Consider the following 26543-nt stretch of genomic DNA (forward strand, 5'->3'; position numbering starts at 1 on the left):
GCGAGCACATGGAGGGCTGTGCGGCCCCCCAAGGAAATGCCACCCCACACCATTACTGACCCACCGCCAAACTGGTCATGCTGGAGGATGTTGCAGGCAGCAGAACGTCTCCAGACTCTGTCACGTCTGTCACGTGCTCAGTGTGAACCTGCTTTCATCTATGAAGAGCACAGGGCCCCAGAGGCGAATTTGCCAATCTTGGTGTTCTCTGGCAAATGCCAAACGTCCTGCACGGTGTTGGGCTGTAAGCACAACCCCCACCTGTGGACGTCGGGCCCTCATACCACCCTCGTGGAGTCTGTTTCTGACCGTTTGAGCAGACACATGAACATTTGTGGCCTGCTGGAGGTCATTTTGCAGGGCTCTGGCAGTGCTCCTCCTGCTCCTCCTTGCACAAAGGCGGAGGTAGCGGTCCTGCTGCTGGGTTGTTGCCCTCCTACGGCCTCCTCCACGTCTCCTGATGTACTGGCCTGTCTCCTGGTAGCGCCTCCATGCACTGGACACTACGCTGACAGACACAGCAAACCTTCTTGCCACAGCTCGCATTGATGTGCCATCCTGGATGAGCTGCACTACCTGAGCCACTTGTGTGGGTTGTAGACTCCGTCTCATGCTACCACTAGAGTGAAAGTACCGCCAGCATTCAAAAGTGACCAAAACATCAGCCAGGAAGCATAGGAACTGAGAAGTGGTCTCTGGTCACCACCTGCAGAACCACTCCTTTATTGGGGGTGTCTTGCTAATTGCCCATAATTTCCACCTGTTGTCTATTCCATTTGCACAACAGCATGTGAAATTGATTGTCAATCAGTGTTGCTTCCTAAGTGGACAGTTTGATTTCACAGGAGTGTGATTGACTTGGAGTTCAATTGTGTTGTTTAAATGTTCCCTTTATTTTTTACACTAAATTCTTGGCTAATTGTACAAAAATTCACCTACAGTAGGCTATACAGTAATTATTTTACAGTAATATAGGCTAAATGAAAATCACAGTAGGCTACTGTATTGTATTTCTACAGTAACCAGACACAATAATACTGTATAATTACAATGTGATATTGTAATAAAAATTGTAATTACAGCAATTTACAGTTATATTACAGCAAATGCGCTGTGTTTTCATAGTAACCCAACAACAACATTACTGTAAAACAACAATATTTTATTGCAAAAATTACTGTATGGTGCTGTATACCAACCACAGTGATTACTTGTAGTTCGTCAATTTAACTGTTTTATTACTGCAACGTGGTAGACAGTAAATTCCTGTACATTTACAGTATTTTTGTACTACATTTAAATATTGTAATTTTCACATATAAACTATATTTTTACAGCGACATTTTGGCCTGTACATTGGCCCATATAATACGTATGCAAATGTTATAACCGATCATCTTTATTGTAAATTTGCAAAACATTAAATACATCTGAAGACAATTTCGTAGTAATTGAATATGAAGAAAAAAAAAATATTATATAATGAAATATCAATGAAATATCAATGAAATTGTATCACCAATATAGAAGCTTTCTGTCAAAACATATGAGGGGTGCGTAATGGCCCTAACTTTCATCTCATGATATGGGCTATTTAGCATTTTTAACAATAATATGGGCTATTTAGGCCTATGTAATCATTATAAATATAATATAATAGCTTACAGCATTTTAATTATTATTTAATTATTTAATTATAACAGATAATTAGAGCAGTAGAAAGGGTTGCAGTTGCAGTGTTAAAGTAAACACAGACCTACAGCTTTTACATTACATAAGGGCCTACTACTGTGAAATGTAGAAAAGGATAAAAACTCTGTTGTGTGTCATATAGGGTAAAATCGATAACATCTATCCTCAGCTAAACTGTCTTTACAGCACTGAAAGACCCACTCAGACATGATGGCCAGCCGTGATCGTATAGTGGTTAGTACTCTGCGTTGTGGCCGCAGCAACCCCGGTTCGAATCCGGGTCACGGCAGGGTGTTGTCAATTTTAAAACAAATATAAGGAGACTTTAATGGGGTGGCTCACGGACGAGTTTAATACATCGATGAAACTGTTTCACTGGAGACTGGAGAATTCTTAGGAAGCATTGCACTGACGCTGTGTTTGTGCTCATGATCAATATAATAAAATAATCTCGCGATGGTGCAGGCAGGGAGATAGTTTGATAAAACTAAGGTTTTCATTAATTGCATTCTTCATCATCACTGTAGTCTCCACCACTTCTGTTCTATAGGCTATACCTTGCAATGTTGTATATACCGCTAAAGCAAACCAGACACGTTTTATAGAGATCAAACACAGGCTACAGCTTTTCCTAGGGCCTACAAGTCGCGTGAAATGTAGAAAACAAGTCTCGCAGGTAGGCTACCCTCTAAAGGTAGAAAAGGTAGATTTAAATTCTGGTGTAAAATCTATAGGCTACTAGTGAATTGATAGACATGTATTCTGTAGGGTAAGCTCTCTACATATTTCAAAAGGGAGATTTCACATAGCCTACCCACACAGATAATGAAAAAGAGCTACGAAAACTAAACGTGGTTCAATAACAGTCAATATAAATACAGAGGATACATGCCCCAAAAATAAGTCTAAACACTGAAATGTGAAACTGAAGTGTACAATATTATATGGCTAGTATAAAGAGATGTAGGCCTGGGCTATTAAACTTGTGCGTGAGCTGGGCCCTTAACCATTTGATAGTAACAAACTATCAGACCTGGTCGTCTCTTTTGTTTAGCAATAAAATAGCCACCAGCTGCCCTGACCCAGATTCAAACCAGGGTTGCTGCGGCCTCAAAGCAGAGTAGCTTACTAACCACTAAGCTATAGGCTACTAACAATATTGTTATTCTGCTGTATGATAAATACCGTGAACAGCTATGTTGCACATTTTTCGTGCTGTGTATTTATTTTGACTGTCATTAAAACACATTTAATTCAGAGTAGCCCTCCTTCATTGTCTGTGTGCCATCACTTTTTCAAAACATCCAGAGAAGAGATTGCCGTGACCCGGATTCGAACCGGGGTTGCTGCGGCCACAACGCAGAGTACTAACCACTATACGATCACGGCTGGCCATCACGTCTCATTACACTTCAACCTAAACAAAGCTTACCGTACAGAATATATGTTTATCAATTCACTAGTATAGGTGTTACACTGTACAGAATCATACGAGTAGGAGTAGTCTATGTTTTGTCTATGTTTTGTATACTTTTTTTTTTAGAACGCTACATTTTCCATTCATACCTTCAAAACTTCTGTAATCTGCATTTGCTTCATTAACCCGAAATGATCCAGGCTGTGTGCGCGCGCGCGCAGTTACGCAGTAAAGCGCTTGTCAGGCGCTTGTCACAGTCACAGAGCTGGGCAGATGCAAACATTTAGAAAATCAGGCAAATGTTTTTCAGTTTAAGGCTTTATTGTTCTAATAATATAACTGAAATCCAGCGCGCACCATGGCACTGGTGGCCGTGTTGGAAAGCAGCCTGCGTCGCTCTTTAACAAGCCGGCAAATAAATACTTTCCATTAACAACGTATTACACACGTATTTACTCTGTGCATAGCAAACGTAGACTTCTTCACACTGAAACAAAAGTTAGATGATCGATTGATTCTGATATATTAACAGTATCCTATATCCTGTTGTTGAAAAGAGCATCGCTTTCTTTTGATGGATATTAGCCTGTTTTTACCCTCACTTTGGTTACCATTTGTTTTATAGCGATATCCTACGGTGAGTCCATAAACAGAATGTGTCCGGTGAAACTAATCTTGGCTTCACTCAGCAGCTACCAGCTGTTATTTATTCTGGAAACATTCATTTTTGAGATGCAGAGAGAGAGAGAAAATATGGGTGGATAAAACACTCCTGTTGGCCTTTATGCATGAAGCACAGCTTTCTCTGTATGTAGGTTTACCTGCTTCAACAAGGAGCTGCTCCTGTGTTACTGCCACAATAATTGTTTGCATTGTGAAGATTATTTAGGAATAATCAGATTGTATTGGCTTTCTGTGCTATTGCAAAGCAAGTGGTTTGGTTTTCTTGAGTAAAGATTAGTACTCTACCTGCCACTGACCAGCAGCACCAGTACTAGCGCTGACATGGTGAACATGAGACAGACAGCAGAGATGAGGGCAAGAGCAGAGTCAAAGCCAGCACAGGCCAAAGCACCAGTTTATGTAAGATTCATGATGATATGGCTTATTTATTTATTTATTGTAATCAAGGGCTCAGCTGAGTTGATTTCTTTACCATAGGAGAGTTAAACAGTGTTACTAGTTTTAGAATTTTAAAGGCTCATTTAGTTATATACTCTACTTGCATAAAATTCTCAAGAATACAGGAATAAATGCCCCAGAGCCCCTGACAAATGCTTTGTTTGGAGAGTGGGCTGACCAGGGACAAACTCCTGGGCCACTTTTTAAGAAACGTGTGTCCTGAGGTGTGTCTCTGCTACGTGTCCATAAACAATTAAGTAGTCAATTGTCACACAGAAACGAGGATCCTACAGTATTAGAGGAAGAGGACAGAGGTCACAGGAGCAGGAAAGAACTGAGGAGGACGAGCGTGTAAGTTGTATGGATAGCTACTAGACATAGTAGGCTATATTCTAAAACTCACGTAGTAAAAATACTTTGTTCGTCCAACGACATGTCATCAATATTTGCATTGAAGACAGTTCTGTGTTCACAAACATTTGTTGCAGGGAGAGTCAGGGCCAAGTGAGACAGGAAATATCACAGACAGCTCACAGGTGTAACATTAGGATAACTAAATACATTTGTACTGTGGCTAGCTACTGTAACTAGCAGCTGTTCCATGTTTTTCATGGTATGTAGTCGGTATTGTTCTAGTTATATTATATTCCGTCTCTCTGACCCTCTCCCTCTCCAGTCTATTCTTCATCTACTGTCTACTAGGTTATAGTGATGATGAAGAATGCAATGACTGGCCACCTTTTCTATAGTTGTATCTGTCTCCCTGCCTGCACTATCTATAGCCTAAAAGTATTGATGACAAGTCCAAATGTAGTCTCAGCGCAATACCTGCAATCAGCTTAACAATGTGACAGTTTCATGGATGTGTTAAACTTGTCCACGAGGTACCCCATTAGAGTCTCCTAACATTTGTTTTAAAATCGACATCAAGATGCCGTGACCCGGATTCGAACCGGGGTTGCTGCGGCCACAACGCAGAGTACTAACCACTATACGATCACAGCTGGCCATCATGACTCCGTTTTTTTCATTGTAAACGTAAACAAAACTTAGACCACAGAATAGGTCTTTCTCACTACTAGTCCTGTTACCAGACATAAGTAATAGCCTACCATTTCTACCTTTAGAGGGTTCCTGCGAGCCTTGCAGTTTACATTACACACAACGTGTATAGCCTAGGCCAATTAGGCCCTAGGCGACAAAATAAAAGCTATTCACTTTACAACATTGTATATATAGGTATATAGAAACGAGGTGGCGGTATAGGCAACGGTGATGATGAAAAACGTAATGACAGGCAACCCTTTCTATAGTTTTATCTAACTCTCTCACTCCCTGCATCATCTATATTGGATAATAATTCATAATGAGCCCATACATAACCTCAATGTAATGTCTCCTCTCCACTGAGCTAGTTGCATGGATGTAGCCTAGGCTACAGTGATTTAAACCAAAGAGATTAAATCAGCCAGAGTCACCGTATAAACTGGTGATTGCTTCGTCATTTCTGCAGGGTATAGCTTGCCGTGATCGTATAGTGGTTAGTACTCTGCGTTGTGGCCGCAGCAACCCCGGTTCGAATCCGGGTCACGGCAGTGTATTTTGAGTTAGAGGTTGAGGGATTTCGTAACAAAGTGTACACTCGAACTTTGACATAAGAAAGGCTTAGCCAAAACAACAGATTTCATGTCAAGTAATTTCTGTGACTATTGTAAAATTTGATTGACTGATTGGTCGATTGATTTTTGCCCCAGCAATTAAGAAACAAGTCAAAACATCCATGTTTTACAGCAGTTGCTATCAGACAACGGAAATTACATACATAAAAAAAGAAGAAGCCTATTTTGACAATTGACAAGTTACAAATATAGATCTGCGTGTCTGATATTCCCGGCCGCAGAACCAAAGATAGTGATCCGACCACATTGCTAAATATGTGGAAATCCCTGCCCTCAGGGCAATATGTAAACCCAATTGTTCTGCATTGACAAGTACTGACCACCAGATGTCGTTCGTGAACCTGTGCACAGAGGAGAGAGGCACATCTTGTATAAACTACAGTATAACCTTAAAGAACAGTACCTGGCATTGACATGAAAAACTGAGTACGTCAAAGCCACTAGGGCGATATTCAAATGATAATTTAATGGGTTTTGACATAAACATCTCTGCCATTCAGAGGATGTAGTCTTTCAGCCAGCCAGTCAACAGTACGGGTCTAGCCAAGCAAAATGGGCAACTGCAAACCCAGAGGCTCCAAAAGCCCCTGGTTCACTCCATGTCAAGCGGTTGTAAGTAATTTGATTAACTACAAATTTGTTTAGGAATTTGCACCATTAGAGTTCAACATCAACTAAGACTATGACCCAATCTTGTGACCCTGGTCTTGGCCAAAAAAAAAGTTTTAACTTTACTCATCATAAAGTCAGTCAAGAAATGGTAACATTGTAACATTAAAGTCATTTTAATATTAATATGATTCTGCATTCCTTTTGACAGCCTACTTTTTAGTGTATTTTGATGCTAATACGATTATATTTGTGTTTTAGTAACATTTTTAATGTGTGCATTTTATTTGTTTCTTCACAGTATTGCTACTTTTTCTACCACGGATCCTACTGTATTATGTATTTATTATACTATAGTATAATTGCCTAATTATAACATGTAAAGTATCTACACGTTCGTTCATTCATTCACGGGTTGCCTGCGGCAAGGCTTTCCTCATAAGGAGTAGCTTCTCTCCCCGTGTCTCTCCCCCCCTCTCTCTGTCTGTGTCGCTCCCTGCAGCAGCCATATTGGAATGCTGGATGTGGAGAGGGGAAGCAGGAACAGGCGACGAGAGAGGGAGAGGGGGGAGACAGGCAGGAGCGAAAAAACACACTGTAACTACTCCTCGCTCTACAACTGAAATAACGGATTATATACCTACTGCTTACGGCTTCCCCCGCCGGTAAAGTTAGCGCAAACCTCTCGGACGTCCCCTGGAACAAGTCAACGTGAGTGATGTTGTGTTTTGGAGATTATTTCAAGAGCTGAAAGAAAGTGTGGGATGCGGTGAACAGTCAACGTTCGTCCTGGCTCGGTGACGTTAGCTGTTTCCTCTCCCAGTTTTTGCGCCGCTGTTAATATTTATTCACTTGGTTATAGTCGGGAAATAACTGATAAGTTAGCTTTTGCTTTACAGCACCAGAACTAGGACGTAGTTTTCCCCTTTTCAGTAACTTGGAGCAGTGGAAAAGAAGAGTGACCTACTGCCACTAAACTCGTCGCCACACAGTCACATGGAGTGAATGTGGAGTAAGTTAACTCTCAACGTTAAATAAGTGCACCGGATTAACCTACATTTAGCAACCGAATCTCTGTCTCAAGTATTTTTTGTTCCCTGTGTCATGGATTCAACCCTCCATAACAAACTGAACCTGAACTCTTACTTTCTATCATAATGGATCAGTCATATTTAATTTTCGTGTTTCTGAAGACTTTGAAAAACCTAACCAGTTGGCCCAGTTATTTAGTGTTATGGGCTAAATAGCTGTGTTGATTAGTTAGAAGTGTGACAGGATGTGCCTGCATACACTCCCTCGCATTTTCCTGTGATTTATTGGCTAACATAATAGATCAGGTGCATACCAGTACAGATTATGTAGATATTCATCCACAAATGTAATCTTGCAAATTAGAGCTGGAACAATTAGTCAAATAATCAATTGGTTCATTGACAACATTGGGTTTTGTTGTCTAACATTAATCAAGCAAAATGCTAAATATTCACTGGTTTCATCATCACATATACCTAACAATTGGCTGTTTTTCTCTGTTTTATATTACTTTCAGTTTAATAATGGGTTTTTGGGCTGTTGGTCAAACTTATGCTGGCCTTTTAAAACAATGAATTGACTTATCAAATCTGTTGGTGCAGTTAGCACAGCATATTTCCTTATATGCAGGAGCACATTGAAGCCCTCTCAAAAAGGCACTGGTTTAAAAACATGTTTTCCCTTAATCTCCGATATAACAAAATGGTTATATTGACACTCAAAAGGTTTTCGCTAAAAACATGCCGCCTTATGTTCTGCATTCTCCCAACTGTGAAAGGGTTGTTGCTGGAGCCTAGTTTGCTTCTACTTCATATTCCAGATGCAAGCAAATGCTAATGAATTGCAGTATCCTGAGGCCAATGAGGCTTCAGACCCACTGTATACTAATAGGAGTGCCGTTCTGCAGACTTATATTTGCAATTCTGTGGACAAGCTAAACGTAACACAGTAGTTTGTATGCTGGTGTGGTCCATGACTGTTAGTTTAGGGAGTGCAAAGTTTCTTTAAGGTCATGGTTTTGGTTTTAGATGCACCTGTGTATCACAATATTTGTACTGTACCTACAATGTACTAAACTGTGACTGTGTTTTCACTGTCATGTTGCAATTATTCACTGTTTGATTGAGGTATTCTAAATTCGGATGGGCTGTCATTTATTGAAACAAGCAAAATTAGGTGGTTGCGACGGTGTGACAATAACCTCTGGGAAATTCTTGTGATCTGAATAATAGCTATTCTGGTGAGATGAAAGCCTGTACCAGGATGGCGTCCTGCAGACGCTACTTCCTACGCTACAACAAGCCAGAGTTTGAAGGTTTGTCTCAAATGTTGCCTGTTCACAAACACAAAAACAGCACTAAAACGCTGTCAGCTGTAAACTAAATCTTAATTTAAATGGGATTGATTGGAAATGCCATTCACAGAGCTTTTTACAGGTTTGAGATGGGATTTCTGAATTAGCAAACAAGGCTCACACGGCTAATTAGCTTACCCACTTGATGAGTTTGTGTTTAGTTCCACTTCCTTCACTTACCATGACCAAGGGCTACATCACATGCAGAAGTAGCCCACTTTTTTCAGTGGTCTTTTATGGTAAATTTATATGGACAGCGACAACTTGCTGTGGCTGTGGTTTCTCCAGTTTCTTCAAATGATAGCAGCCAGCCTTTCAGTGGGTTAGAGATGAAGTTTGTCCAATTTGATTACATTGAAATTCATCCCATCCATGTGTGTTTGAACTGTGAGGTAAACTACAGCCTCAGCCTACTAATTTGGCATCACATGCCATGACCTTCAGCGTATAAAACAAGCAGAAAACATTGTTTTGCTTCAATTTGTAACATACATCATGTGGCTTTGGGAAAATTCCTTCATGTGGACCCTCTACCTTAATTTTTAGTGTTTTTTTTAATTTTTGCATAACTTTAGAAATAGTAATTTAATTTGTGATAGATGTCAGTAAGTTGGTCGGAAGAAATGAATTCACTTCACACTGACCGTAGAGTTAATAGCTACACCTTTCTTACTGAACTCTTCCTGTGGCTGGTCTACAGCAGGCTAATACAGGCGTGGCAGTGGGGTGTGTGTGCGCACGCGGTTCTGCTTCCGTGTGTGTGTGTAAATTGCAGAGCAGTGCAGGAGGCCTGTATTTATAGAAACACTTGACTACACTCAGAGATCTTACAGGAGCGGGCCACTACATTGCGGAGAACTTCGCTGTTTGAAGTCTGTTTTCTCTTTTTCTGTCCTGCGAGGCTGTGCTCCACCTATTTATTAAACTTTTCCTCCTTGCAGTCATCTACTTTGTATCCTACTCAAGTTTATTCTGTTCTATACAGATATGCAGACAGACAGAACAAAACTGTAGAGAAATACAAGAGGGTAACAAAGCCAGCAGTCTAATGTCAGTAGATTGCACTATGTGGCGTGACTCATAATGACTCTAACTAGTGATAGCAATCACTGCAGACACATGCTGTGTGTGTGTGTGTGTGTGTGTGTGTGTGGAGGTATGTAGATGTCCTGAATAAGAGTATGTGTGTCTTTTAATATGTGTGTCATGAGGAATTCATGATTCCTAATGAAGTAATTTGTCTTGGGGTGATTTTCTACTTAAGATTTCAGGTTGAGCATTTTTTTGAAAAAACAAGTTGTTTGTTGTTTTCCTAGCAAACACAGTTTTCCCCAGTGATTGGCTCCTTCATACCTACTGTGTAAATACACGCAGCTGTGTGAAGGTCTAAGCTGTCTTCTCACATCTTGCACAAATGTATGAATGCTTTTTGCGAACTCACCTCAGGAAGGGAAAAAAAACATGAATGAACAGTTGAACTGAGCAAATTTTGTTTTTTTCACCAGTAAATTCATTTGAATGTATGACTAACCTTATGTGTGTGTTTGTGCAAATGCTGGCCTGTATGTGATTGTGTGTGCATCCTGACCCTATAAATTCAGCTTCTGTCTTCCGTGGAACTTATTCCCCAGCATCCTCCCGCATGTGGTTTCAGCTGTGAAGGAAAAGGAGTGTGTGTGTGTGTGTGTGTGTGTGTGTGTGTGTGTGTGTGTGTGTTTGTGTGTTTTTGGAGACAGGAGACTGAATGATGGTCCATTCCCTTTTGCTTCTGGATTGGTTGCATTCAGGAAGCAGCCCCCACACCCCACAGAGCACTTACTGTACATCCTAGAGCCTGCTGCATCCCTTGGGAGCTAAAAGGAAAACGTGGTCTTCCTCTCAGCAACACTACTGAAATCTATCTGCATCTTTATGTGTGTGCTGCTATGTTTGTGTGTACCTACCTGTTTGTGTGTGTGCTGTGCTGGGATAATGACTGTGTTTACCCAAGATAATGTGAGTAAACATGGTCTTGGTTTTGTCAGTTGAAAGTATCTTTGTACTCATTATAACTTGGTTTAGTGATATGTGTGTGCACATTATTGCGGTTGCATTTGTGTGTTTGCTAACTGAGGTGGAATTTTACAATAATGTTAGAACTAGACTTATTAATCAGAGAGAGAGAGAGAGAGAGAAAGATACGGTATACACGGAGAGATAGATATATGGTATACACGCAGATACATCAGTATCTGTGTACATAATGTTGGCCGATAAGTAAAAACTGCAGTACAGAAATGTCATTAATAAATACTCAGCTTTATTAGTGATGTCTTTCTTCAACACACGATCTACAAATATAAAAAATATGCATTTCACCTTTCTACCCAGTTAGTGCAGATTCAGCGCTCCTGCAGAGTGGGGTTGAGTAACAGTATGAGATTATGATATGATATGATACCCGTCTCAAAAAATATCATGGTATATGGTACTTTGTTCATCAGTGTACAAATATCAGATTTCCAAACAAAGAGAAAGAGTGTGTCCTGGTCGTAGTTCAGTTATACAATTCTAGCGCACCACAGAGCATCTCTCCTGTCAGGCTGCTGACAGCACTGTTAGCCGAAGAGTCAGTCACACTAGAAGTTGAACCGGTGTCTGGTTTGAAAGCAGTTTAGCTGACCGTCAGCGCTGCAAAGAATGCACGCAGCCAACACACACAAGTTGCTGGCGTCTGTTTTTACCCATCATCACCCTTTCCTCAACTGCACTTTGTGCTCCTTTAAAACACGTGACCATGGGGGGATTATGGGGAAACTGGAAAATAATTCACCGACTTGCTTGGTCATACATGGGCCAGCAAATTCAGAGATTAAATTTCTGCAAAATATGACATATATATATATATATTATATATATGTCTCAACTATCCAGATTGGTGCATCCGTAACCTGAAACTATGTTTAACCTCTGTAGTGTTTGAATCCCCAAAATCACCTGGGTGTAGCTGGATTTATTGCCTGTATACCAGTCAGTTCAAGCAGGCGGCTATGTAGTATGCATTTCTCCTGCAGTCATGTTTAAAAACACGAGTTTTATGACAATAGATATTAGCAGATTTTTTGAGCTTGTCCTAATACAGTTGTTTTAGTGTCTGTATGTGTGCACATGGACCACTGTGCAGCATAGCATTCTTACTGCGTGTACTGAAATTTGCTACAATGGCAGGAAATTACATCGCAGTTAATGACTTGTCCCTCCTTGGGGCAAGCACACTCAAGGACACACTCATACACCCACACACACTTGGAGCGAGCTACTTTCAGTCATGCAGGTCACTGGTGCAGCATATCAGCTAGTGATGAATGAAACTGGAACACAGCGAGTCACTATGAAAACTATGGTGTATGAAAATATTTATTGTTTGTGTCAGTTCTCTCAAAGCGATGCAGTGACTGCAGTCTAGAAAAGAACAATTACAACCACAGATATTGGAAATAAGTTGCCCCTCTCCCTCTGTGTGTGTGTGTGTGTGCGCGCGTTTGTGTCCTGTTTGAGCGGACAGTCAGTGTAATTACATTGCAGTGAGTCAGAGAGGGTGAGAGAGAGAGAGAGAGAGAAAGAAGTAATTGTTGGGCTTTGTCACATAGACACAGAGAAAAGAGGCGGGAGGAGGAGACAGCTGGGTGGAGAAGAGAGAGAAAAACAGAAATAGAAAATGATGCAAGATGACAGAGGGAGTGAAGGAGAAGAGGTATACCATATCCACAGTTTTTAAACACATGAAAATATTATCTGTGTGACGTGCGTGTGTGACATGTATCAAGCTATTGTCTTTTAGCTTCAAAGGCAGCCTTGGTGATAAGTTTCTTTTGCCCCCTGCTGTGTCTGTCCATTTGTTCAGCTGTCCATATCAGGATATGTTTCAGACAGCAAATGCACTTTGTTAAATTAATAAAAATACATATACATATTTATAGCAATATTTTTCTTAAAGTTTTCTTACCGAGAGTTAGATGAGAAGATTGATGCTGGTCTTTTATCTGCATGCTTAATATGAAGCTACCGCCAGATGCTGGTTAGCTTAGGTTTTCATCAAGTCTGGAAACAGGATAAAAATGCGCCCACCTGCAACTAAAGGCTCACAAACACGTTATATGGTGTTTGTTTAATCCATACTTACTTTTAATCCCCCCCCCACCTCAGCAAAAAATATGTGGTTTTACTGCCGGGCTATTTGTTGGCTGGGCGCATCATCTTACTGAGTCTCTGGCAGTCAACTGGCAATGTGCCCTCTTTTGGTTTTTAAACATATTAAAAAATTTGATATAACATGTTAATTACACTTGGTAGCACATGATACCAACGGATCCAAGTATTCTTAAATGTTAAATCAAAGTACAATCACTTGTGTCTGATGTGAAGTGTAACTGACAGCACACAAATGTATCCATTGATACTGAATATCTATTAGAAGCAGCTTTAAACGATTAGACAAGGACTTCATAATGTATAATAGATGATAGATTTACTGTTGTTTTCTTCCCGAAGGAAAGTTAATATGGAAAGTTACACAACAGCATCCCTAAAAGCTGACACAGACTACAAATACAGACAAGTATTGCCACGTTACTACTGTCATTTGAGCTTGAAGATTTATATTGCATTAGTTGATCCTGTAGAAGTTTGACCCTGATTAGGAAAGTTTTAAGTTTTACAACTTTGACATGAATCTGTCTTACAGATTTTAGGACACAAACTCAACCAGTCTAGTGCCTGAGGATTTACTAAATTAATTTTTTTCTCTATTGCAGCTCAGTGATTAGACCAGATACTCTACTTGATGTTTAAATACAGTGAAGATATATTGATCTATGAATGGTTGTGTTTACTAGTGTAGTGACTGGTTTTAGGATAAACATGAAGCTTTTAAGTTGCACAATCAAGAGAGTGAGACAAACAAGTAAAAAAATTCTTCAAACAATCAATAAATCACTCCTCAGCAGGGTGAGGGTCTGTTAAGCATAATATGGGCTCATGGATATCCATGAGCACATATATATATATATCATACTTAATGGATCCACAGCCTTCATATCTTTGTAACAATTAAAATGAATCATTATTCTGGCTTTCACCATCCTAGTAAACTGTAATTATATGTAATCAATGTGTATTAAGTCATCAATCATCCCCTTCCTGGTTACATAAGTCGCCATCTTTGAGTGTCCCAAGCTAAAATTCATTAGTTGACATGTGTGCTTTACAGACTTTTTGTATTTAAAACCAAGAATGAACATTTGCTTGGAGAAAACCTCCAGAGAGAGAGAGAGAGAGTCATCAGTGTCTGCTTGGCCAATCATGACCTCATTTGTTCTCTAAATTCATGCACAGCCACACACCCACAAAAACACACAGTCATAATAGATCAGAAAGAGAGAGAGATCAGCAGTGAAACACCTGGATATGAGCCATAGGTATGACATCACACACCCTCACAGACTAGTGCGCTAGCAGAAACTAGTGTTGCTGAGGTCAGATGTGGGTATAATGCCCCAGTGTGTCATGTATATGTCTGTCTGTGTGATTAGTCACCAGCAGGCTCACTCCTGTAACAAAGGTTCACTGAAGAAGAGTCTCGAGGCTGTTTGTCTGTCTTCATACACTCTCTCTTTGTCTGATTTTTTTCTTTTTCTTCCTGTTTTTAAAAGATTTTAACATATATGTCAGCAATATCAATTGCAAGCACTAGAAAACCCCAGCACAGCCTGATTTAAAAAAATATATATAATTAACAACATTTCATTTCAGTGATCATTTCCTCACTGAATATGTTCGAGCATCATAGAGAAGTTTACCAGGGACCAAACAAACAATACTGCACTGCTAAAACTGTACATTTGTTAGATTTGGTGGATGTTTTGGAATCTGTTATAGTGGCTGGTTTGTTTCCTTAGGCCAAAGTGTAACATGTTGATGCAATAAGAGCTTTTGCTATTTTATTAAATCTTTTTATTATTGTTTTGGACATTCAAGCGAAGTAGAGAGTATCATTAACCCTGGCAGACCCAGTTCTAAATGTACGGTAAAAACATCACTTGAAAATGCATTACCACTAGAGGGCGATGTCAACACACCAACTTGTCAAGCAGGGATTCACAGTGGGAGGGAGATGGGGACTGATTGCCCGAGCTTAGATCCACCTTCTAAATGAGAATCACAGTATATGTGTGTGTGTGTGTGTGTGTGACATCTTGGCCTACTAATCCAGTGGCCCATTAATCTCCTTTACTCCTGAGCAACTCTCATCTTGTCTGTCTGCTTGTTTGCTTGCTTGCTTGCGACGTGTGTGTGTGTGTGAGGGGGAGAGAGAGAAAGAGACTGACTCTGCCTGCCATGGCTAATTCATATTCTTTGTGTTAAGTGTCCTGTGTAAATATAGTGTGACATACTGGAACTGCTATCAAGAAATCAGTAACAGCCAGGTGATGTTATGGCACTTCTGCAGGCACTAACAGTAGAAAACAGCTATAGGTTAGATGGGAAAGTTCCAGCGAAACAGATTTCTGCCTTTAGGACGAGGGTGTTCATGCTCTGAAATGCTGACTTATACTGAGCCTGCTGCGATTATAGACAAATTTGCTGGCATATCAAATGATGCCTCTTACGCTTAAGATTTTAACCAATGTTTTATTTTGGCAGCCAACATTGTCTCCCATCTTTACAATCAGTCTGGGAATAAGTTAAACATTTGAAACAACCAAAAACACCGGAGATTGCTGATAGTGGCTAACATGATTATTTCACTACATACGGTGATCATTATTATTATTCCTGAAAATTGTTTAGCAAAAAGGCACAAAGTGTAATAAAACTGCATAAAATGAAGGAGGGATTCTGTGATTATTAACTGTAGCCACCAAAGCCCAAGTTACACTTTCTGTATCCTGTACGGTTTTTAAAGGTCTGTGTGACATAAATTTCTGCGTGAACCATACGCGCAGACAAATGTCTGAACATGCTGGTGTGTACAGACACACAGTGTCTGTATACAGAACCAGGCCCGAGTCTATTTTTGAATCTGGGCCTCAAGTTTTCAGTATTCAGTGGCACAGAGGTAACTTAAAACCTCACTGGTGATTTTCACAGATGGCAACCATCAGCCATACTAATAAAAATGTTGACAAAATTTACAACATTAAAACATATATTAATGTATTTTTCATTTTGATGAGGTTGTCTACAGGGTGAGTAAAGTACTCCCAAATTATTGGTAAAATTAGTTTAGGGTAGGTTTACCTCTGTCTCTATCCCTGCATGTGATTTGATTACAGTATAATTGGATTAAATGTGCACCCCCCTTACAAAACAAAGTCATTGAAACAACTGCCTGTCCCCCCCCCCCCCGCATCTCCCATTGTCTGTCATGTGTTTTTGTTCTGAAGATGGATGACTTTTAGGACAGTGCTGAGTTGAGAATATTACATTATGACTAATTGAGTAGCACCTCGGTGGTGCATTTGTGTCAGAGAGGCAGAATAGCCAGAGGCAACACAGCTCACACACACAATGTTTAAATAACCCATACTCCTCTCCCTCTTTTGTTATGTCATTCTCAGCTCTACCTTTTGCCCATATATTATCTCCTCCTCATTTTCTACTGTATTTTTCCCCATATTGTTCCTATTACTGTCTTTTATGCCTCTTTTCCTCTCTTTTTTTCTTAATTGTTAAATTTCATAATTTCTTTCCATCCTCACTTGCTTTCCCTCATGTCTCATGTACATCTGGCTCCCTTGCTCCCCCTCCATCCCTCTCCTGGGACACAAAGACACCCCTCCCACTCCCCTCCTCCCCTCATCCCTTCCTCCTTTTCTCTCTTCCGTCTCCCTCCCCCCTTTCACAGTTATAGGCTGCCTACTACTCATCTCCGTCTTCCCTTCCCCAACTCTTCTCCCGCTCCACGCTGCTGTGTGTGTCGTGGTAGTGTAGTAGCAGTAATTGTAGTAGTAGAGGGAGGAGGAGGAGGAGGAGGAGGAGGAGGCTGAGTTGTAAGCTTAAGCCGACATTAGCCTTCATTACTGAGTTAGCTGGCTAGCACATCTCAGCGCTGGTCCGTAGACCACAGAAGCCCGGGATTTTGGCTTTTCCCAATTAAACTGTCTGTCTGTGGGTTACACTCTCTTCTCCTCTTCTCTTCTCTTCTCTTCTCTTCTCTTCTCTTTGAGACTTTAAGAGGGACTATACCATGGTAAGAATTTTTGTGCATATGCGAGTGGCTTACGTGTGCACGTGTGTTTATGTGTGTGTGAAATTGTGTTTGGTGTGTGGGTGTTTGAAAATGTACGAATAAGTGTTTTTATCCTGTAGCCTCTAAACTCAAAATACATTTTTGGGAGTTTGTGTGTGCAGTACATTTGTATGTAACTGTATCTGAAGATGCTTGTTCTAGTTGTTCATTTTCTTACCACTGAAAAGTATGAATTGAAAAGTGCAGTTTTGTGGTAGTTAAAATAATTATGCTGATCATGATGGTGAGGAGAAGGTGGAGGAAGAGGGCGACCAACTGTTTAATACACGCACTTACAAGCAGCATGGTTCCAGTTGATTGAAAGAACTAGAACTGAGATGGTTTCCCAACTAGTTGATTGACAATTTTGTCAACTGATTAACCCTTTAATTGTCTGTCTTAAGCAACACTCCCTAAGATTTTTTTCACAAATGTGATCATTTTGTTTGTCTCTCTGTTTTATATCATTGCAAATTTAACGTCTTTGGGTTTTGAACCGTTGGTGCAACAAATCAAGACATTTGAAGGCAGAAAACTGGAAAACGTTTTACAGACCATTTGATAATAGATTGTGAGTGTGTTATGTGGAAAAACAGGGAGATGTAAGTGTTCGGTTGCCTGTATGTAGGAGGCTTCAGCTTGAAGTGTGCATGTGCAGTGAAGGGGGTTAACTCTGTGTGTGTGTGTGTGTGTGTGTGTGTGTGTGGGATGCAGGCAGTATGTGTGAGTTGATATGTGTGTCAAATTAGTGGGTTGTGTTTGAATACAAGTGTGCATCCATCTGTAGACTGTTGCCCACCTGGCTCTGTGTGTAGGTGTTCTGTGTAGGTGTGTGCGTGTGTGTGTGTTGCATGTAAATGTAGGCGTGAAGGAACAATCCCCCTGCGGCGCTTTGTTTCTAGGTTATATCATCTATATTTGAGTATTTAATATTTCCATATTGGTTCATAATTGATGGAAATTCGCTAAACAAGAAGCGTAGCTAGCAACTTCCCTCTCCCACACACACACACATACACACATACACACACAACACTGCACTTTTACCTGCTGTTACTTTCAAGCATTTTAGCCGACACAGATGTGATGCTAGACAAAGGTTAGAAAGAGGTGCAAGGCATGAAATTGCACTCAAGTTCATTTTATTTATACATGCTAAAATTACAAATTTGACTCAGAGGGCTTTTCAATCTATAGAACATACAACATCCACTGTCCTAAGACCCTTGATATTTAGGATCCACAAAAATATATGAAATTGAAGAATTATAATTGCATGTATTGGCCATTTTAGCTTAGTTAATTATACATCCATAGCGTGGTGTACTACTACTCTCATCCTACTTCTCTAGAGCCAAGCTAGTAAGGATTTACGTCCATTGGCCAATCAGAATTCAGTATTCATTTTTAGCCCTCTAAACCAGTTCCCTAGTGTTTGCTCTCATAAAAAGTCAAAGAAGAATTAATTATTTAACATTACGTTTGATTTTCTTTCTTAATTAAGACCATGTTTTCAGCGGGTATGTAAGTTATATGCTTAAACCCACAACCTGACTTTGTTTAAAAAAACAGAGACATGATACCATTTAAAAGATCAGTTTAGAGCTTATGCTATTTCACCAGTTCATACGTTCTAATTCTGTTGTGATGAATTATACATGGTGTAACTGGTCTGAGTGTGATACCATTAACATGCGCGCCGCTCCAGTAAGCCAGTTAGCTTTATCACTGCACCTGAACTATACACACTTGAGTGAGTGTGTGTGTGTGTGTCAGCGTGTGCAATTTTGCAGATAAATGTCTGCAAGCAGTCATGCGTTTATGTGACCTTATTATGTTTCATGCATGTAGGATTTATCTTGGGTATGCATCATCTGTGTGTTTGTGTGTGTGTGTGTGTGTGTGTGTGTGTAAGTGTGTGCAATGGATTTTATTTTGTGTTTGTGTGATAGCCAGGTTTTGAATTATTGCTTGATGTTTATCTGAATGTGAATAATGAGAAAAATGCACATTACCTATACAGCTCACCGGGGCAGTATTTTTTATGTTTTTCACTCTAAATGGATTCATGAAAAAACACTTCTCTATTGTATTTAAAGCACTTTATGTGTCACTTTCAAAGTCAGAACCTTTCCTTGGACCATATATTTTCAAGGACAGAAGTGTGTGTGATTCTATGCATTTGTGTGTTAGTGTGACTGACAGGTGTGATCAGTGCCTTAGGGGTTATGTTGTATCGTAAGACTGCACGCCCCACTAACACCCTATTGTCCAGAGGGTCACACACACACACACACACACACACACACACACACACACATTCAAGCGTGTGCCTGCTCAGCTTGAAGTTTAACTATTAGACACAGAGCAACGAGGCAGAACAGCTGACTGCTCCCATCAGGTTAAATCAGTTGATTCCTGCAGGAGAAATGTTTTATTTTTTTGCGGGGGAAAAGAACATCTGCCGCTATGTCTCCTCAGCCAGTTTGATCTGTCACGGTTGTGTTGAGCTGCACACAGTTTTATTCAGTTTCTCCAACTTTTACTTCCATCTACCGAACGGCTGCTTCAGCCTTTCTGTTTTACATGTAAGTGGAAATTCAGAGCAACACAAACTGAAACCGAGTCTGGTGTCCATGTTTGGACATGCAAAAACAAGGATATTTGTTACACAAATATACATGTGTAATGGAAGCTCACAATAAAACATATAAGAAAAACATGTTGTTGTAATGTTAAAACACAATATTTTGCTGTAACAGTCTCTTCAGCTCTTCAACCGAGCGCACCTTGTTCTTAATATTGTGTTGTTACATATTAAAGAATAACTTTGCTGTTAAGTCTCTCCATTTAAGATAGGGTTTGTCTTTCATTAGTTTCCATGACTAATAATAGAAAAGAAAAATTCTCTTACTCTCTGACCTCCCTCAAACTGTGCATTTTATTTAACTACTGATCTGAGACCAATAGTTTAGACACTCATTGCATGGCAGAGTCTCTCTTGATTGTTCTGTCTAATTACGTTACCAAAAAAACCCTGTGATTAACTTGCAATTACACACCGCTTGCAGACATGGAGACTGTGTGACCGCAGTGTTTTTGTGTGTGTATGTGTGTGTGTGTGTGTGTGTGTGTGTGTGTGTGTGCGTGTGTGTGGCGATACATCTGTCTGGAAAGGTGTGTGTGACGGTTTGTTTTCTGTATTTTTGGTCATTTGGTGCACAGTAGTAACAGCTGAGGAAGAGCACCAACATACCTTTTACTAATGCTGGCTCATGACACAGGTGTGAAAGAGAGAAGTGTGTATGCATCAGCAGGACCACCGAGCAGCAGTCAAAAGTGCTAACGACTACTAAACAAATGCAAAATACAAATCAGAATCTTAACGTTTCAGATTGTGGTGACAAATGTTCTTTTTCAGCTAACAGAGCTGTAATTCTGAGGGTAACTGTAACTCCTGTAACCTCCACAATAGCTTGTGTAGGCCACAAACTCACAGTAGAAAAACAGTTTGAGTTACTGAGAGGGTGTTCTGCAACAAACTTACCTACAACAACACATACTTCAGAGCAGTTGTCAACTTGACAACATATTCTAAATCATTTGTGGGATAGACAACTGTATATTCCCATAGATCTGAGAAATTAATTCTTGCTCCTCTCCTCTCCTGCGTGTCTGGTCCTTGAGGACAGCTTGAGGAGCAGGTGTTTTGGGCCGCCTGCCAGTCTACAGGCAAGTAAGTGTGTGTGTGTGTGTGAGAGAGAAAACCCATGGGCCTCTTTGATATGTGTGCAGTGGAGGCTATTAAAAAGACTGGTTTGTAATTAGCACAATGCTAGCACTCCTGCTGTACATACTATAAAGAAAAGAATAAAATCATAGAGCGAGCCATAGTTAACACTTTTCAACATGGTGTTGCTAATGATTTAAATCACGAACAAGACACGAATCACCAAAAAAACCTAACTTAACTCACGAAAGCGTTTAGACAAATAGTCAGAGTGAGCATTCATGGGACAGATGGTGTCTGAAGGGGTTCAGATCTATTTACTGCAGATGTAGACACTCCATGTCTGTTTACCGTGGTCCATTTTACCCACTTAGGATATGGTTTAGTCATTTATTATAATGGTTGTCTTTGTCTGAATCATCGAAAGGGTGATCCATGACTACAAGTCGAGAAATGAGAAAATATTGTGCCTAAAAACACAAGTAACTCTTATAATTAATGTTTTGGGGGCAGCATGCTCTGTGTTTTCTTATAGGAGATAAAAAATATCTATACATAACTATTTTGACATACTGACTAGAGCTTTACATAAGAACTTTTCTGCTGTTGCAGAGCTGAGCAATGCTAGGGGTGCATTTAATAAACCTACATTTCCATCTCAGAATTGAAAATGTGTCACCTAAATAGAGAGAGAAGTTAATAATGTCAGAGCGTTTGTGGTAATTTTTGTGGTTGCAATTAAGATGTTATTGTCAAAAGGCTTCTATTCATATTCGGTAACTGTCACACATACACACAAAATCTAGTGGTTTCATATTACAAAGGGTTTATCGATGATACGCACACCATGAGTCACCTTGCTGGTACTTCCTTTTTGTCGGTTTTCTTCTTGCCATTACATCGTTTTTGTTGACAACCCCTGGTGTCATTTCACTGTGCGTGTGTGTGTGTGTGTGTACATCAGGGTGTCTAAAGCACTTAGGCACTTAAACTCCTGACCTCCTCCTGCACACAGCCCTATCACTGCCCTAACTGGGTGTCAAGTTGTCAAAAGGCTTCTCCCGGGCTTTGTGTGGGAGTTCGGGAGCTGCGGTATCGATGGAGTGTTTGTACCTAGTCAGTAATAAGAGTCGAACTGCCACTTTGACATTGAACTTACATTTAGCATTTTAATATCCAACTTTGGGTTACAACATATATTCTCTTCACTTCCTTTATGCAGTACTCCCAGAAATTCATATTAAGTGGCATTGAGTACATACTTTTATATTGCAAAATGATTACGTTTAGTTTGAGGAATATTTGAATGCAGAGTCACCAGAGAAGTTTTGTTTTGCTTCTTTAGAGATTTGGCCATCAGTCAAATGGGTCTGTATAGCTCCTACTGACCACACAGTGCTGCCAGAGCTTAGAAAATATGCTTTAAAATGTTACAGAAGAGTGACCAGCCCGTTCCCTCTAGGCAAGCATAGTGGTTCTGTGAAGATGTAAATGTCCCAAGGGCTCTCCGTAGAAAGGGGTGTTATGTTAAGGATGTAACTGTAGTTTTCAGAGGAGCCGATGCACTCACCTTGTGTAAAGCAAGCTGAAGCCTTTGTCTCCAAAAAACCCGACATGCACATTCGCATAGAAGCCAAAGAAGTGTGTTCCAGCCTTGAAACCATGGTTGTGTTCATGTAGTAAGTAAACTATACAATCCTTTTAAGAGTATAACCACATATCATACTGTAGTTTTACCCACCAAAGGAAGGGAAGAGGGTAGACGGACCTGAAGCCCAGTCACTGTTAACGTCCTCACAGCTGCTCAGCGTGAAGCCCTGAACAATAAACCTGTTACCTTTGCTCTTTTAACCAGTGGCGCTTCAGCATATCTTTGGTGGGGGTAAATCATGTAACAATGGGAGAGTGATTCTAAAAAGAATCAATCAATGTTCCGTTGAAAAGTCGACAGGATATTGATTAAATTGTGAGGCAGGCACTGGCATCTCCACTGCAATTTATGGTCGGTAACTGAATTGTTCAGTGACTCGTACTTAAACAAACCAGCTAACTCTGTTCTTTCTATCTTTGTCTTTCAGATATTTCCAGGATTGCCTACTACACCGGTGAGTAGCTGACCCTCATGTCTTGTACTCACCTGCAAACAGCACTGATGATCACAAATCCGCTTCCAGGAGTGGTTTCATTTCAGTAATATTTTATTTCCTAGAAGGGATTACAGTGTAAATAAAGTTTCTATATTATTATACTATATGATACTATATTATAGGATTACTTCGCCCACTATGCTGTAGTATATTGAGGGAAAGCAAAGATATTAAGATGGTTCGAATTGCTGTTAATATAAGCCCTCTGTGGTCCACTAAATAGTAGGAAACATTTACTGTATTTAGAAAATGGGCAAAGTGGCAACATGAGTCAAGATTAAAGTTAAAAAGCCTATAAATCGCATATGTGTGATGGGAATCAGTATATGTGCTGTGTTATTGTTTGTGCGTGTGTGCTGACATCCTCTTATTAAAGAGTTAAACTGTTGAGAATATCCTCAGGAGCTCAAGATGCTTGTAATCTGTGTTGGTACTAATGAGAAGATACACTAATCGCACATCTTTATGTGAGTCATGTTTGCGAGTGTGTAAGACAATTAAACAAGAGAGAAAGCAGACAGAGTGGGACTCTATCTGTGTGTGAGTGTGGTGAATTATTTTATTAGTGCAGACAGGGCTGAGGGAGAGTGAACATCGCTCTAGTTGGAGTTTGTGACTAATTGTAATCTTCACACCGTAGATGCCGGTAACAAAATATGATCCATGAAGACAGTCCACATTTAGCTCTCAACAGTCTGAGGGTGTAATTATTTTTCCTTTTGTAGTACCGAAATAAAGTAAGCAGCATATTTCTGACATGTCATGGCATCGTGCCCTGAAAGAATTAAGTTGCCAGTGTCCAGCAATTCCTATTGCTCTTTTGACCTGGAACATAATGCTACAGTTGGAACTCAATCTAAAATGCTGCCACACAAATTAAAAGCATATTTGCAGATAAATGAGTGTCAGCTTTCTGCTCTCTCCAACTATAAAATTGTGTGTTTCACAATACTCTATGAGGAGACAGGAGAATGAAAATGCAATTGTAGATACAGAGGCCAAGTTGGACAGGATGTTTTAAGGGTAATTCCGGTGTGTGCAGCAATGGTGTTGTGGTTTTGTCAGCTTAATTTAAAGAATGCTGTCTTGTTAGTTTATGTTTTGTTCCTTCATGCCTTGGTTGATAACCTTCAGGTGTGGGGTGTTTTTAATACGGTCACTTGGTATGCCCAGTTTTAGTCATTGTTATGTGGCACAGCAGTACATTTCAAAATACATTTGGCACTGTAAAGTGTGTCTGCGATGGACTGCCGACCTGTCCAGGGTGTACCCCACCTTGCGCCTGATGTCAGCTGGGATTGGCTCCAGCCCCCCCCCCCGCGACCCTGTACGCAGGATAAGCGGTTGACGATGGATGGATGGATGGACTGTAAGAGCAGTGGAACCTAATTACATTTTCATTGCCATATTAGAAAATTGACAGATGGAGCTGTGACATTGTCAGTAGAAAACTGGGACTGTAGTGTGTACAGTGGAATTCTGCTTTACCTTTGACACAGGTATGAAAAAAATTGAGGGGTCTGTATCAAAAGAGTAATATAGTGGAGTAAAGAGTGATGTAGATTACAGGCAGGAAAAATCCTTTTTAAATTTATGAGGTAAAATACGTTTGTAATTCAAATAGCCTTTGAGTTTTAATTTCAAAGCATCGACAGAAACACGTTGATTGTCCACTGATAAAACATCAAAGTAGCTATTACAGTTTTGAGGTTTATTTGTATTTTTTATTTATTTGTTTAATTCATCAGGGACAGTGCACATTAATAAAACATTGATGTAAATGTGCCAGAGTTAGCTAAAAGACTATTTTTCATCTGTAGTCCCTGGACAGGTGTTATTCTATACAGTCAACCTAAAAAACAGAGACAATAAATGACTGGCATCTTTAAATTCTTTGAATTGCATTTAGTAGATAGTCGGTGTTGTGTTTCCCTCCGCTGTTAAAATAATGATGTGTTCATAAACACACACACAGGCAGAGGCAGAGAGAGAGAGAGACTTTGGCACAGTCCCAAAAGAGCGCTTCCCATTCGCGGCAGCATCCGGCCCCCTGACAAAAAGCTTTCAATAGTCCCCCCCCCCCCCCCCCCCCCCTCCTCACACACACACACTACTAAAACCCCCTGCTCTCATCAGAACAATGGCCAGTGCCTGAAATTGACACACACACACATACACACACACACACACACACACACACTGTTCACCGTCTCACCCACAAGGTGCCATTAAGATTTCTAGTTTCTGTGAGTCTGCTGTGTGCATTTGTGTTTGTGTTCAGTAGCTCGTCGAGGTTTGTTCAGTTCTTCAGCTGAGCATGTGTTCAGGCGGATAAATGTCCGTTTGATTAATGGAGGCTGGCATCTGGTCAGCAGTAACACTCACAGAGATAGGTGGCACCTTTGCTCGCAGGACATTGCGCGTTGCCTTGGATATGAGCCTATGGGACAGCACCTCGAGCACTCTAGATAGAAAGAGAGAGAGTGTGACCTCAAAGTAATGACTTTGAATGTGCAGTATGAAGTGTGATTGATTGAGACCTTGTGGTTTGGAATTGGATTGGTTTGTTTGTCGCAGCTAGTTTGCATGCTGGGCACAGCAAGGCAGTGTCTGTGTTGGCAAAAAAACGCTCTTTTCTACTCTGCTCTTCTCTTTAGGGTTTGGGAGATTTTAATTTCATTTGTTTATTTTTTGTCCACAATATTTTGTTAAAAAAGATATGGCAGTTCTGAGGATTTCCTTGTCTAGTTTGGCTAAGCTGGTCATCGTGGACAGCCTGGAAGAGTAGAGTTCAGGGGATTGTTGCAGTTCACCTTAGAGTTAAATATAGAGCCTATTGTTCAGCTTTAAATTGGTTTGGGATGAGTATATGATGGGAGTTGATGGAGGACTAAAGTGGGTTTGTGCTTCTGATCAGCGATTACTGTTATTGTCCAGGTTTTCTTTTTACATCTGTGTTTAGTTTTTTCTTTTATCTTCAGTGAATTAAATACTGTGGATGTGTCTTATAGTATCTGTGAGTAGAAATACAAATTTTCTCTACCCTTCTTTTGCCTTACATTTGCAATGGTAGCAGTAATTGTACAATATAAGGGCTGTTCTGAGGTCAGCTTCCTTAAACAGAAGTGGGAGGATTTTATTTTTTTCCATTGAACACAAGAGACTAGCCAGATTAGCATATTAATAGTTTCTAGCTCCTCCTGCTCCTCCAACAGCAGATCTCTCCCAATCTCTCTCATTCCCCACTCAACTTTCTTTCAGCTGCGCTGCTCTGTCCTCTTTTTCCTCTCGTTCACCTTGATACAATCGCTGCATTTTTTTTCTGCCTCTCTGTCCCACTGTCTCTGTTTCCTTTGTTTTTCTGTCTCACTCTTTTCTCGCACTTTCTTTTTCCAAGGGAAGAAGTTAACTTTCTCTTTTGTTTATCACTGAGCACAGTAATTGTCTCTCCTTCTGTGTGACCGCCAACTAACTGAATCTCCATTGAATCAA

General features: G+C 40.2%; 1 protein-coding gene and 4 non-coding genes across 20 annotated transcripts in view; 3 read left to right on the top strand and 2 right to left on the bottom strand.

Moving 5' to 3' along the window:
• The first annotated feature begins 1909 nt into the window (after positions 1-1909).
• trnah-gug lies at positions 1910-1981 on the top strand. The gene has a single exon. It is a non-coding gene; the product is annotated as a tRNA-His (tRNA).
• Positions 1982-3009: 1028 nt separating this feature from the next.
• Positions 3010-3081, bottom strand: trnah-gug. Its single transcript has one exon. It is a non-coding gene; the product is annotated as a tRNA-His (tRNA).
• Positions 3082-5163: 2082 nt separating this feature from the next.
• On the bottom strand, positions 5164-5235 carry trnah-gug. Its single transcript has one exon. It is a non-coding gene; the product is annotated as a tRNA-His (tRNA).
• Positions 5236-5754: 519 nt separating this feature from the next.
• On the top strand, positions 5755-5826 carry trnah-gug. The gene has a single exon. It is a non-coding gene; the product is annotated as a tRNA-His (tRNA).
• Positions 5827-7037: 1211 nt separating this feature from the next.
• The window catches only part of ptk2aa (protein tyrosine kinase 2aa), a 62324-nt gene continuing 42818 nt past the window's right edge, over positions 7038-26543 (top strand). For 12 of the 16 annotated variants that reach the window (XM_038724476.1, XM_038724465.1, XM_038724469.1 and 9 more), the window contains exons 1-2: positions 8800-8866; positions 22983-23009. In XM_038724476.1, the coding sequence (XP_038580404.1) occupies positions 8815-8866; positions 22983-23009 (79 nt within the window). In that variant the 5' untranslated portion in view covers positions 8800-8814. The other 4 variants (XM_038724472.1, XM_038724473.1, XM_038724475.1 and 1 more) reach the window with 4 other exon arrangements.

This window comes from Micropterus salmoides, unplaced genomic scaffold, assembly GCF_014851395.1.
Source record: "Micropterus salmoides isolate LMB-PRFRI ecotype aquatic unplaced genomic scaffold, ASM1485139v1 Ms_hic_scaffold_17, whole genome shotgun sequence".
NCBI classification, from domain to species: domain Eukaryota; kingdom Metazoa; phylum Chordata; class Actinopteri; order Centrarchiformes; family Centrarchidae; genus Micropterus; species Micropterus salmoides.